Source organism: Mugil cephalus, chromosome 9, assembly GCF_022458985.1.
Source record: "Mugil cephalus isolate CIBA_MC_2020 chromosome 9, CIBA_Mcephalus_1.1, whole genome shotgun sequence".
NCBI classification, from domain to species: domain Eukaryota; kingdom Metazoa; phylum Chordata; class Actinopteri; order Mugiliformes; family Mugilidae; genus Mugil; species Mugil cephalus.
In genome coordinates this window covers 12,910,045-12,925,502 of record NC_061778.1, presented here as the reverse complement: position 1 = coordinate 12,925,502, position 15,458 = coordinate 12,910,045, and the positions used below count along the sequence as shown (strand labels likewise).

At 43.9% G+C, this 15,458-nt stretch overlaps 1 protein-coding gene across 3 annotated transcripts in view; it reads right to left on the bottom strand.

The window, feature by feature from the left end:
* rsrc1 (arginine/serine-rich coiled-coil 1) overlaps window positions 1-15,458 on the bottom strand; it is a 113,229-nt gene that overhangs the window by 59,650 nt on the left and 38,121 nt on the right. For all 3 annotated transcript variants that reach the window (XM_047594250.1, XM_047594252.1, XM_047594251.1), the window contains exon 5: window positions 11,331-11,367. In XM_047594250.1, the coding sequence (XP_047450206.1) occupies window positions 11,331-11,367 (37 nt within the window). The remainder of the gene's footprint in view (window positions 1-11,330; window positions 11,368-15,458) is intronic.

Below are 15,458 nucleotides of genomic sequence, written 5' to 3'. Positions count from 1 at the left end.
CGCCCACTCCGTAATTACATTAGCATTTGTTTACATTAGCCTTAAGGCATGTGTAAGTCCAAGCATCCTAAATGCTAAAAAAACACAAACGCAATCTTGCCAATTCCTCAAGGAGTAACAAAATAATCACACTGCTGCTGCTGCTGCTGCTGCTGCTACTGAACACTGTCTGGCAGGGTTCAAACTCCTAAAGCGACGACTTCCAACATCAGTGATTAGACTGTGGCCACAGGGACGCAACATGTTTGGACGTTTGAGCACAGAGCATGAAAGCTGTTTTGGGCCCAGTGTGATGCTGTGTTGAAGTTCCCTAAACATAAATGCAGTGAGAGAGATAGAGAGGAAAAAAAACCTGAGTACAGCTTTAACGGGAGCTGACAGGGTAACCGGCTAATTAATGCCAACTTATCAACACAAGTAATGTAAAAGAAATCATCTCACAAATAGACAAACACAATGATAACGGATACACAACGAGTACACACACACACACAAACTCTCTATTTTTTGTTCTAATTCACGCGTGAGCGCCCGCTCCCTCTGTGTGTAATTCATTAGTAAACAATAAAAAAAAGGCGCTAATTGTGCTCCCAAGAGGCAGATCTGTGTTCCCCCCACTGGGAGAGAGGCAACCCGCTGCATCTGAAGTGGCTTTGCCCCTCAATTAGAACCGTGCCTTTCTGACGTACACAAACAAACATGAGACACCAGGAGAAGGATTGTGTGATTGTGTCTGTGTGTGTGTGTGTGAGTGTAGGGTGGTAAGTGTGAGCGGTGTGTTCCTTACAGAGGATTTAGACGATCACACTGAGAGGAAAAGGGGAAACGACACAATGGGACAAAAGATAAGACAGATACAGAAAAGTTGCTTTTGTTTCGTTTAGAGCTCTGGAAATGTCGACAAAACGACGGAGGCACTGTTGACATTTGTTCTCTTGTATTACACAATGATCAGCCACAACATTATAACCACTGACAGGAGAAGTAAACAACTATCTAGTGATTTAAAAAAACAAACAAACAAACAAAAAAAACGTCAAGGTCTGGCCTCCAAATGTGGGATGATCCATAGAGGCCCCTCCCCTCGACCCACAGGACCCAAAGTCCCCCCACTAACAACATCCTGTTACCGGACACCACAGGACTCCCTCAGAAAGACCCATGTCCATTCTTTGATGAGTCACAACTGTTTTGGGAGACCCACGTTATATTAGGAAGGTGGTCTAATGTTATGCCTCATCTGTGTTTTTAAATGTTTTTAAAAAATTACAAAGTCATCTATCAAAAAAAAAACATGATGAAGAACACAGGATGTGGAGGACAAAAGACAGGATCAGATGCCGCTGTCAAATGATGTAGAATTATAGAGACTTTCATTGGTTAATAGTGTTATGTTACAGAGCGTTTCATAATCTTAGTCACGCTGGGCTGGAGTCGGACTGGAAACTCTACAATACACTGAACAATGACTTTGATCACTGACACTTTTTCAACTTTCCAACAGTAGAATTTCCAAATGGTATTACCATTTATGTCACTCAGTGCGTTTACATGCACATGAGATACCCGAATTATTGCCTTAATCAGACTATAACAGGAGAACTTAAGTGCAAGTAAGCACGTTACTCCGATTAAAATCGGACTTGTCATTGTCCAATTGAGACACCCAGATCATGTAATTGAATCAGAGTTTTCAATCGGACAATGCATGTGCGCATGCTCCTCCACCGCTGCGCTGGCGTGTGACCCCGGAACAAAAACGTTCGCAAAGCCGATCACAGAAGAAAAAAAAAAGAGAAACGGAGCCGTCTGAGGGATAGCGCGGATCTTACCTGCACCAGAAGTGACATTACGTACAAGATTAAAAAATGTACAATTATCCGTCTGGTTGTTGTTTCAAATTCCGATCTGCCGCATGAACAACTCTTGTTTATTATATCACGTAACAGGCCAGCCGGAAATCGGGCCGTATTTACTTACTATTAACCCGCTGAAAAGACACGTATCGCCACCTAGTGTGGAGGAGGAGAACAGTTATTCGATTTTCTTGCACTGCATGTAAACTGGAAAAGGACTGTAGTGAAAAAGTCGAATTTTGAGCATAGCTCGATTAAGCTCTGCATGTAAACGCACTGAATGTGGGAAAGGTGCTGGCTTGTTCTTTTTAGTTTATAACAGAGCACTAAAACTTTGTGAATTCTAATCACATCTGAGTGTTGAGTGTTTAACTGTGAAACTTTATGGAGCAGTAATTGTCATCAACGATGAAGAGACTGCAAATTCTTACTCTTTCTCGAGGAGTACAGGAAACCCCATTTAAACAAAAACCAAAAGAAAAAACATCCTCCTGTTCAAAGCTAAAACAATCTACTGTTATTGGACTACTCTTGGACACCCACACCCTCCTGACTCGAGCCTTGAATGTGACAGGAAGTCCAGTAAGCTCACAGTAGGCCTCCCGCTTGTTCTCTTACCTCGCTACAGTGACGACAGACACACTCTTAGCCGAGCAAAGTGCCCAATGCCGGTCCCATTAGTCAAAAATAAACATGTCCCATTAGAAAAATAAATTACCCACACCGCACTTGGTAAAAACAATGCCACCCTTAGTAATGAGGCACCGCGTGCAGGAAATTTAATCTATTTTTAGTCACGTTCTGATCTGAGAGACTGCGATTATTATTATCATTGTTATTGTTAGTGCATTTGGCCGACCAGACAAAACAAAGTGTGATAGAGCTTGCACACAAGTAAAGGTCAGATAGGTCGGGTGACAGGACTATGATCTCAGTAAGTGATTTATTTCCTCTATCAGACCACAACAAAAGGAGCTAAACTGGAGCAAACAGCAGGAAATAAATCTTCATAATTCTACAAAGACTTTAAAAGTGCAACAGTCATCCTGTCCTGACATAATCTGTCCTCCTCTTTGTTTTTATGTAATCACCCTGTCAATCAGAGGCCGTGTCAGTCTCCCGGCTGTGACGAGAAATGAACAAAAACTGTGAAAGTGAGGAAGGGAGCAAGGGGGGAGAGGGGTGAGGAGTGAAGCACTGCTGGTCTTCCTGATGATTAGTTGAGCTCTTGAATCGGCAGACACAATAAGACATCATCTTCCTGGCAGCTCCAAGGAGCAGCAGGCGGCACAACTCATCTCTGTGGAATATGCCACAGTGTGAGAAAAGTTTTAAAACGGAGAGGGGAAGAAAATCTATTCTATATCAAAATTACAGTTCAAAATGAGAACATGTAGGTCTCTGAAAAACTATATGACAAAATGTAATTGTTCACTCCTGAGCAGTTTTTAAGTCATTTTATTCATTAAGCAACATAGTTTCACATGCCTAGCCTCACAGCTCGGCTGATTATTAGTCGTCAGGCTCTTATACACCAGTCAGCCACAACATCATGACCACTGACAGGGGTTGTAAATCACATCGATCGTCTTGTGACAATTCAATTTTTCTGCTGGGAAACGTTTGGACCTGGCATTCTTGACGATGTTACTTAGACATTTACCACACACTTAGACCAGACCAGGCACCCCCACCCCACAGCAATGACACCCAGCGGGATGCTGCCTCACACAGGCACACACACAAAACAGTTTAGAAACAACTACAAAAGTCCAACTCCCTGTTGACCTGGCCTCCAAATTCACTAGATCCACAAACTATTAGGACGGTGGTCATAATGTTTGGCTTGATCAGTGTGTGTCTTTATTTTCTTGGTGCTGAGACAGACCAAATGGGAATCTTTTAAAATCCTGTAGGTTTAAAGCTGAAAATACAGGGAATCAGGCCACATCACACACTTACAGAAATATTCTTCAGGACTTGAAAACAATAAAAGCGCAACACTCACCACAGGATGTTATTTAGATTACCGTGCCAGATCAGAGAACACTGAATCCACCACCACGTGTGACCTCATGGGGAAGCGAATGTAAACAAAAGAGAAGGATGCAGTACAAATACTTGCTATAAACCCACTGAGCCGCACTAGTCTGGTAGGTAGCAGTAATATACCTGCAAGGTGGTCTGCAAACAGACAACCCAACCAACAGAAGAAGGAAAACTTAGAGAGGTTTAATCAGGGTATATACAGGGATTTTGAAGTTAATTTCAATACCTTTTTAAAACTTTTTCAAGACTTTCTCACTATTTTTAAATACCCCACCGCTACTTAGAATTGTAACCATTTACATAAGTGACACCTTTAACTCCACAGCTTTAGCTTACGATAAAGACTATAGACCACTATCATACAACAGAATTCAAACAGGCTGCGCAGGTGTCTGTCCTAGTAGCCGAGGTCTTAGCTGTAGCTGTGGTGGTGCAACGCTACTGGAACAGGAACTAGAAATGGAGAGCTGCAGCTCGCGGCGGCTAACAGTGGCCTTGTGGCTACTGCAACGACGTAAGGTGCGTTTGTACTATGACCTCTCCGGTCTTTCAAAACGTCGTTTGTGCATCTGAATTTCGGAAGTTCTGGTGCTTTCAGAGACAATTAACGATAGCACCAATAGTAGTCCAGTTTTTATATTACTAGTTCATCTTTATTTTTTAAATAAACCAATAAATTCTCAGTTTTTCAGTGTTTTTGGACTCAAAATCTACCTAAATTTTAAGACCCCCTAAAGTCATGATAAAACTTTTTAAATACTTTTTATGGGTCTTATTTCCTCAAAATTGAATTATCAACTTTAATTCCTGTCAAGACCCCGCTGATACCCTGTTAATGAGTGTAGATAGGAAAATGTTTAGGAGACTCAGTTAACTATTCTTCAGTCCGAGCTGGAGGTGAGATTATAACCGTTAGCAGTAGCATGCTAGTTGATGTTAGCCTAGTGGTTGGGTTGGAGCCTATCCCAGCTGTCTTGGGCTGGGTGAGAGGTGGGGTACACCACGAACAGGCCAATTTAGAATCACCAGAACCTTCTTACTGTGAGGCATCAGCGCACAACACTACACCGCGGTGCTGTCCCCGTCATCCAGATTTTAAATCCTAAATATAAAACATATCTGATATTAATCGTGACAGCCCGGATGGTGAGCGAGCAGCTCGCAAGATGATAACACCTAGACTAACTACATAATCTGGGCCGAACCTGGACAGATAGCGACGTCGATTCTAGGCCTAAGGCTTAGCACAAAACAATCTGACACCTTATCTTAGGTTTTATTTGTGTTTATATCCTCTTTGTCAAGTAAACTTACAAAACAAACGGCTTCCTAAGACTGAGAGCTATGCCTGAATACTCAAAACCAGAGAATAAAACAGAGACATCCCGGCTTCGGAGAGACTCTCAGATTCGCTCCTTTGCTTCTCATATCCCACTAAAAAAGTCAGGATTATAAATGAACACATTAGTGAAATGTGGGTTTGAGTAAACTCACCTTAACCTTCGAATATCTTCTAAGAAACCATCTCGAGGAGTAAAAAATGGGCATCATCTGTCCATCCGCCGTGACATTAATCTCAACTGCGGCACTCTAACCATTATTTTCTGTCAATAAACCGTTTGGAAATACACACAAACACACGGCGCCCACCTCAACGAACTCTCTTTATGCCGCAGCTGATACGCTCAATATTCATCTCATTATATTTTTAAAGTCTTCATCTGTTTCCATTTTCTTTCATTTGTTGAATTCCGCTCAGGCTTCTTCTGCATCTCCTCTTCTTTCTTCCCCTGCCCCCCCCGCCCGCCCCTCCCAAACAAACAGATATATCCCATACCCAAAAGAGGACAGGGGAAAACAGAGCCCCTAGAAAATGCAATATTTCCGTTTTTAATATCGAGGTCTATAAGATCAGGGCAGAGATGGGTTCCATGGCAATATGTTTATTTATATTTTTTATAAGGAGGAAAAAAGTCGGCCTATCAGTGTATATATTTGGGGGGCCCGAGCCACAGCATCCGAGCTCATCTTATATGAAAAATAATGTTGTGTATGGCTATACTTTTATATATAATGGCAATATGGGATCAGGGCTCTTTTACAATGTGCCATACTTCAGGCTAGGGCTAACAGCATTTTATGACCCGCCAGCAGTTCATCTTCATGTCTCAGGCAGGCAGGAGCACTGCATAATAATGTCGTTTCCTGCCCCCAAATGCTATTTCACAGGCCGGGGCTCATTTCTCAAACTTCACCACTTTTACAATTTCCTAAACTTTTATTCCCGTCATTATTACCAACAAGATTTCATTACGTATTTAGAATGTAAACAAGTCTGAGTAATGACACTCCGCCCCCCACCTCCCCTCTCCTCCCCTCCCTCCCTCCTTCCTCCTCGCCCCAACCCCGCCGCCGTCTCCCCGGAATCATTCCCGCTGATGGCTCCGGCGCTATCTCGGGCGCGCGTGCATACAAATACACAACACTCCAGACGTGCGACCACACGGAACCTATGAACTCGCATAAACTGCCCGGGACAAGACACAACTCAAAGGACAGTAATTTACTACCCCGTGCGTGTTTTTTTTTTCTTTTTTTTTTTTTTTTGCGGGATGTGCGCATGCATGTATGTGCTCCTGATAAAGGGGGGGAGGAGGAGGAGGTGGTGGTGGGGGAGAAGGAGAGAGTTTTATACTCAACTCGCATAAATCATGTAGAAGAAAAATGAGCAAATGTGCAGGCTAACTCATCTTCTTCCCATCCGGAGAAAATGAAATTCACTGGAATACCTATCAAAACTGCAATCATCCAGAGATAATATCTTCTTTGGTCTATCTGCACTTTCCGATTTAATTTCCTCCATGCCCTTGACATCCAGCGATACCATTAAGATGAAGCACATACAGTAAGGGAGTAGTTCTCACGTTTTGATATATGAGACCCCCGCGCTTAATGTAATATCATCATTTGAAAATTAATGCAATCTTTCTTTTGTTTGGGGGTGTTTTTTTTTTTTGGTTGTTGTTGTTTTTTTTGGGGGGGGGGAGCGATCGCCGACGAGACGGGGAGACAGTGACGGGGAAAAAGGAAACGCACGGAAACGAGAAGAGATACGGGAGGAAGGAGGGTTGAGACGGAGGGATATTTTGTATTTCTTGGAGCCCCCCCCCCACCCCCCCTCTCCTTCCCCTCTGCCTACCACCCCCCCTCTTCTTCTTCCATGCTAGAATGACATGCAATTATGTCTGGGGCTGCCCCAAGTCAGAGGTCACTCAAATTACTCCATCATTTAGCCGTGGCGTTGAGATGAGAGAGAGAGAGAGACCCCCTCCCCGCTCTTCTTGCCTCCACATCCTCCCAACCCCCGCCGCCACATCAAATATCATGAAATCATTAGTGTAATAAGCATGGAAATCTGTTTGCAGATTATCCACACCCCCCTCCCCCCCTCCCTCCTCCCTCACCCTCCTTTATCTATCCAGAATCTCTCCATTTGAGCCGTTTTCAACTCTTTATCCTACACAATCGCGCTGGAGAGGAAGAAGGATAATCAGAGACAAAGAAAGGAGAGGAGGAAGAAGTGATACAGGGAGCGACAAATGTTTGATGAGACAATCAAAGTTTGACATCACAGGCAGAGCGGTGGAAGGGAGAAAAGTAACTCTTATTTATCCGTGCATTCTGCAAACTCTCCTCAAGACTCTGCCCGCCACTGTCATACTTGGTTTAGACGGCCGGGGTGTGTTGTCAACTCTACAGCTGTTGGTCCCTGTCTGTCAAGTAGGCCAAGCAGGCTATTTGCCTCATTAAACTCTTCAACTCGCCGAGGGACGCTCGGACGTCAGCCATCACTGAAGTGAGTCATGCGGACAAAACAGTCTGGTGACGCAAAGCAAACTTGCCTCCTTCAGATGTAGAGTATCTTTGCATGAATAAATACTTAAAGCTGCACATATATATATATTTATTTTTTATTTTTACATAAAACTAGTGAGAGTGAAAAGCGGCTCCCAGAGAGGAAGAGGGTGAAGAGAGTGAAGTCCTGACTTAGAAGAACCAATGTCCCTAAACGCACCACGATGTTCTTGTTGTTTTTCATTTTCATGTTTTTCGCGAACTTCTTTAAAAACTCAATGCAAAACTATCGGCATGTATGTTGAGGGATCAGCTGTCAGAGTCTCGTCCTGAATCACTGTCATTTTAAACAACGTGGAGCAACATGGAGAAGAATTAACGCACTCTGCTTCCACGCAACGTATCTCAGGATGAGTTCATTTTTATCATCCAATGACATTCGCAGGTGTGAAAATAATAATTATTAATATTATTATTATTATTATTAACAAAAAAATGTTATTGGCAGATGTGCAACCTACTTCTTACAGCATTAATCGTGGGACGACGTCAGATGTGACAAATGTACTGGGAATTAAATTTAGAATACGGTTTGTCAATAAAACTGAAATCATACATTTTTAATTGGCAAACTTTAAATGCCGCCTTCATTGCTTTAAAAGGAAAGCCCTACTGTGTCGCATCAATGCAGATATCACAATGACGGCACCAGATTTTTGGTTTGGTAACTTGTGACCTCAGCTCAACCTGCAACCCCGGACTGACCTGTAAACCAGCCTCCACCATCACTTTTTATTTAACCTTTTCCTCTCCCTCCCCCCGTCCTCTTTTCCCATCCTTCCTCGGGCAGCGTGTGCGGTAGAATGATGGGTACAGCTGCTGATTGAGCCAGTAATCCTGATGAGGCTGATTCCTCGCGTATTGATTGAGCTGCTGGCTTTCTTCTGTTTCGCTCTTTAAAAAAAAAAAAAAAAAAAAAACAGGCTGTGCATCTGGACTGATTAGCAGCTGTAGGCCACCTCTTCACCAATCGTCAAAATCCAACTTAGGTGCTTGTGAGTGTGTGTGTGTTGTGTTGTGTTGTGTGTGCGCGCACGCAAAAGCAGAAACTAACGCAGAGCACTGGGAGCAATTAACTTGTGTCTTTCTCTCTGCGTTTCTACAGATCGCGTTCAGTCAATCTGCTGAAATACGAAAACAAACCGAACCAAACACGGACAATAAAACAAACCTCAGACCGCACAGATCTTAATTGCCCACCTAATTACTTCACCAGTCATTCACTCATGCAGTTAACTTAACAGAAGAAGGTAGCGTTAGTATTCATCACGAAAAATCAAGCAGCAGAGTAATGGGACCAGAAGCTCGGTTGCCACGGCGTAAAAAAACTCTGGAGACGCGATTCTCGTTGCGAGTAAACAACGCGAAACGACATGCCACTAAAGCTGATTCGAAGTAACACTGGAGAGCAATTGTTAGTAAAAATGTTGACAGAGAGCGGTTTCAAGGTTGCTGCACGCCTTCAGCAGCTGACACGGAGATGAGTGTCAATACGGTTGATGCAGTAATGTTGGGAGAAGTAGATCAAGACAGAGCCGTAAAAAAAAAAAAAAAAAAAACAGTTCAGAAATCTAGAGGGGATATACGCGCGAGGCATCGAGAGAGACAACATTTCCAACAACCCTGCAACTCCTACCTCAGAGGGAGATGAGCTCCATTATTTACAGTTCTCTGTCCCGAATCGTAATCAGAGTCTTGCGCTCCCCAGGCGGCTGACTACTGGGGTGCAATCTCCCCATAAGCATAAACACACCCATAAATTCAAACACTCGGGGATTCAGGTATTCAAATTCCCCGAGACGTACATATACCAAAGGGGGGGGAAATAAAATAAAAAATAAACCTGCTGCTAAACATACCGATGTGTGTTTGTGTGTCTGTCTCTCTGTGTAAATGTTTAACTCCTGATCAGTCCTGATGAGAATAAAGACACAAACTAGGAATCGCTAGAAAACGAGACGCTGACGGCGTGTGTAGACGCCAAAAAAACACACACGCAAACAGAATCACATGTGCCATATCGGTCCCAGTGAGTGTATGAGCGTGTCTGCTCTATGTTTATTTCCACCTTTTCTATACAAATTAACGGAATTAATATAAAAATGATGGTATGCAAACACCAAAGTCACCTTGAATAAGTCCTAAGCAGTATCAAAACATGGAAAAAAAAAAAAAAAAACTCACAGCACTCACAATCAAGCACTTGCAGATGTATTTATCTGCTCTGTATACCGGCTCGGTTCTATCTTATTTAAATGAGTTCACATTCCCGTGCATGCTTTTTTTTTTTTTTTTTAACGACGCACTCATCTCAACGAGAGAGCTCTCACATTGTTTGCCAAGATATAACTGCCCATACGCATATTGATTAATGCTCTTTACGCATCTGATCCAACTCTTGAATAATTCACACCACCTTTTATGGAAGCACGACATCAATCACACCTGTAAACCCGCCCATACGCATCTCCGAGAGGCGAACCCGGGCCGTCGCCATCCTGCTGGCTATATTTAACGCTCGCCACTTAGGCCGAACTCCGAGCGAGACACCTGCGCTAAAAAAGTAGCGGGCCACCGCTTTCAAAGCAAGAAACAATGCATTAGATAAATAATTAATGGCCGCGTTATACGATATGTGTAAAACGTGATCATAGCAATCTAGAGTCAACAAACAGGGCGGTTCCGAAACGCGAAATCTGACGTCGACTCGGGCGAAGTTAATGAGAACTGCTTGAGTCTCGGGGTCAGTCATTTGCGTGGCATATTCAGGGTCATTTGCGGAAGGCGTGACGGGGCGGGGGGTCATTTGCGTAGGGTGCCGGGAGCCGCGGTTTAGTATGCAGGGAGGCGAGGGAGGGAGGGCACGCGACATCCACAGAGATCCGGGACCCTCGCTGACCCCTGTCTATAATTCATCCCCTGGAATACGGGGCACATCAAACCTCGGTTTCTTCCCACCCAAAAAGAGGAGAGAAAACCTTTTCACTTTGTCGCGCGGCACTCTGACCCCGTATTAAAGCGAGCAGCAAGAGGAACCCCGGAAACGCTGGTCATTAAATTTTCAGGGCCGTCCCGGGAGAGAGCGTTTCTAGCCAGGTCCTCCATTCGCGGATGGGAGAAGTCTGGAGAAAAGGCCCCCGTGCTGTCAGAAGAAGTCTGTTTGTGGGTTTAAAAAAAAAAAAAAATAAATAAAAATCCTTTTCCTTTCATAGCAGCATGCGCGACAAACAGGTACGCACACAACTAGAAACCCCAGAAATACCCACAGCTACCAGTCGTGTTTGGGCCGAATTGGGGATAAATGAAATGCTAATGTAAAAGCGGGGCCGAGCCCTGGGGGAGACGCTTTCCTCCCTCCACCCATGTTTTCTCTGTCTCTCGCTCCCTGCCTGTTAGCTGCAGGTATTCAGCTCCAATTGCGGAGGTTTCATTAAGAATGCAGATATCAAAGTGCGCAAGTGTGTGCGTGTGTGTGTGTTTGTGTGTACGTGTGTCAAATAAAAAACTTACCAGATGTTCTAATCTGGCTTTGATGTTCGCGGCGTCCCTGCAACACAAAAACACATTTCCCCCCCACTTTAAATAAAGTGCCGACACAAAAAGTCATTTAACAAAAGATTTTCACACACACACATCTAAAAAAACACAGAATAAACTCCATTAAGTATGCTTTTCTGATTTAGCCTCTCGACAATTACCTGTGATTCATCCCGACTGGAATCAGGCTCCAAATACAGATAAATTATATTAACAATTCATATATTTTATGATTAGCCGATTTGTTATAGCATGTCAACAAATAGCCGTGAGAAGTGTTTACAAAAAGCTAAACAAGTTATTTTTTGGTCACCAGAATAGTTGAGCGGATCAATTTTTGGTTGACAGATTAATTAGCTCATCGTTTCAGAATTAGCAGCGGAGATGAAAAAGGACGTGAAAGCATCAGCTCCAACAGATTTTGGTGATATCAAAAAGGTGTTATTTAATCAAAAGGAAAAAAAAAAAAAACACACGCACACACACACAATGAGCAATTATACTAATTGTTAACCTATCAGAGTGGAATGCTGTGTGCATTTTTATGGGTTTGCATCTACACCAGACAAAGGTTAACGAATACTGTCGCCACGCTGCTGGCAGTCATAATAATAATTTCCAACTACAAAGAAAGAAGTGGGAGCTTATTATCTGTGAATTAATAAAAAAAAAAAAAATGTGTGTACGATTATCAGGGTGGCAACGGCAGAGCGGCGAGGCGAGGAAGTGGAGGAGGAGGAGGGGGAGGAGGAGGAGGAGGGGGGGAGCGGTCTGTTTTAAAAAGAGCAAATTGGCAGTAAATAATAGATGCAATTTTGGCACATTTCAAATTTGCAGCAGTGGAAATCAAAAGATCAAGAGAACACAAACAGCCCCCGTCCCCGATCCCAGCATCCCTCGTCCAACTCTGGCCTCCATTACTGACAACTCCACCCAAGCTGGGGCGTTTTTACAGTGTGTGTGCATATATATGTGTGTGTGTGTGTGTGCTGAGAGGGAGGAAGGCTTATCGACAGGCTTCAGTTGCTAATGCAGCCAGCAGCATCACAGTGTAAATCTACACCATCTCTAAAATTACATACAGTCTAATCCATCCCACCCATCCCTCCATCCCTCCATCCATCCATCCCTCCATCCATCCATCCATGTCCTGTAGTATGACCGCAAACCTCGGCCTTTCTAAACATTGGCACCGAGCAAACGCAGAAAGACGAACATAAGTTAAAATAATAAAACTAGCGGGACAGAAGAGATAAAGTCGTGAATAAAAGTATGTTTGCGTGTTTATTCTCTCCCTCTGTCAGCGAGCCCCATGCAGACAAGTCAACCACTTAAGGCAAACTTCATCTAGCTGTAATTACATTACATTCTGACAAACACCCCGCCACATTCATTATACATGACGGGCGCCCGGCAACCAGACAGCAAGACATTTGTTACCGTGGTGACAGTGTGTGTAATCCGCTAATGAAGCGCAATTAGTGAGAAACAATCTAACACAGGGGAGACGCGGCGCTCGATCCCTCCTTCTCCACTCATTTGCTTTTTTTTTTTTCCTTCCTCCCCGTCTCGGTCCTCCTTATAACCGAATCTTTTTTTTTTTCTTTCCTTCCCTTCCCCAATCTTTCATTTTCCGCGATTCAACCTTTATTAAACTCTTCACTTGCATTTAATCTCCCGCTCTTTCATCTGTTTTTCCTGACTTCATCGAGGACGAGCTGTCCGGCGCTGTCCGCACCGGGGCCGAAGGGATCGCTCTATCCATTAGACACGCACAGCTGACACACACACACAGACACACACACACACACACCATTTTACATCCTCATCTCTCTTTTCAAAACATCATATAATCTGCCGAGGTCTTCGGGGACTGAGCTTTCCTTTTCTCCTTATCTCTCTCCTCCCTCTTTCCCTCCCTCCCTCCCTCGGTACTCGGTGCCTTCAACGCAGAGGCAGCATCGATTTCTGAATTACGCCACAATATTAAATAATTAATATACTTGCCATGATTGATGTTTTGCATTAGGCCAATATTAGGTTATCAATCAAAATCCACTTGGTTTAATGTAATAATATTGAAAATGTGTCAGTGCCTGTTCATCCAATTTGTAGTGGAGGCAGGCCAGATAGTAATGGTGGTGTAGCACAAGGCCTCAGAGACACCATGGCCCTGCTTACTACAACCACAGGAGCACATTATATCCCCGGCACACAGCAGGGGAGGGGAGGGGAGGGATGGTGGGGTGTGGAAGGGGAGATGAAGTGCAGACATGGAAGACGAGGATGAAGCAGACAGACAGACAGTGATTCATGGGACGCTGAGTCATGTGACACATTATAGTTGTTTATCGAGAAACTGAACTCATGACACATTCAAATATAATGTATTTAGAACTGTAAGCATTTGTGATTCATTTGTGTATTATTATGGAAAAATACACTTTAAAAACTAGAGTATTATTGCAATAATGGTAGTTTATAAGAGTGTTAAGATGATTGGTTATTATATAGCCCATATGGAAATTCTGTGATAGTAAATATGACAATGAGCCTGTGTCTGTATCAATGGTGTCTCATTGACAAATCATTGTGATATCTTCCTTGAAAAGGACTAAAGCCAGATTTATGGTTGTGCGTTGGATCCACACAGTAGCTCTGTATCGTACCCCGTAACCTGGTGTGCACCATGCTGTCCGCAACAACCGCGATTCGTCAACTGTATTTCGGTAACAAATGTCTGTATTTGTATGTCCCAGATCGTTGCGGGTCAGTGCCACAAGCGACCCGGGAATTTAGCGGCTCGGCTCGCCTGCAAACGTGTCTCACTAAATTACCCAATGATGTTGATTTACCTGCCTGTTGCGTTCTGATTTTTTAATCAATTATGGCGGCGCTCAGACATTTTCCAGGTTGTCAACGCGATGACGTATGAGAGAGAGGTGTGTGGGGGGGCCAAGCTCTCACAGCGGGAGGTAAGACTCACGACTGCTGGCAGTCTGAAAGCCCATTAGCGTCCACCAAGCCGGGTCGACCTTGGTTAGAGAATCAAGCGGCAACCAGCTATTACCAGTGTCAAAGCGTATCAGTGACCAATCAACCCTCTTCTCCTCACTTACACACAACACAACCAGCTCTTGTTTGTGTAGCTGCTGTCCAACATCTATGAGCTCCCCAGTTCTTAATGTCTCCTTTTGAAACAAACGGTAAGCAACCATTACGACGGTGTAGGCTACTGCGTTGATCAGCTGAGCAGCTGCTGTCGAAGGAGTATGAACCGGCTAAGTCCTAAAATTTCAACTTTTATTGGGAATTCCTTAAGTGCTCAACCAAAAGCTGGTTTGGTTGAGCACTCATCTTGAACGAAACCGTCTGTAGGACTTTCTGGCTATAAACAGGGGTCTGAGTAATAAGAGTGAAGAGATGTATTGCATATAAGAAAGGGGTCTAACCGAAAAATAGAACAGACTGAAATGTGCACCGAACTTTTGACCTCTAATCATGCCGGTCAGTCGTGACGTCACTGTTGCGGCTTCATGACGACTATTCCTCTTTTGCTCTCCGAACAGCCACAAGCTGGGAAGACAGAAAGCTTGAGAGAGAATGGCAAATGAGGGGAAGAGACAGGGGGAGAGTAATGTACTGTTGGTCCGGGAAATGGTAATTAGTTATCCGCAGTCAATTAAGTAAAACTGGACAAACAAGTGTGAGTGTTAAACTGAGCCCTGGCAAGGTCAATACGGACCAATTTAACATGGTCCCTGGATCCATCAGACTGTCTACGCTCTTACGCTCCCTTACTCCAGCCCTCCCGTCACTTTTCCTTCTCCTCGTCTCCTCCTTGCAGTGTTTCCATCACTATCATCCACAACACCAGCTCTGTTTCACCTTTGTTTTTCGGTATTTTCTTGGACTCTAATGACGATCTTTAAGCTGTTGCCTCGTCTTACCTCATCTCTTTCCCCGTCTTTACCTGTCATTTCGTTCTCTTCTCTCACCCCACCCTCCCCACCCCTCACCCTTCCAAGCCCCTGCACTCCTGCTAGCAGACAATTAATTATAGAGCCAGCGCCAGATGAGTTGTCATTTGTGGTCAAGCTT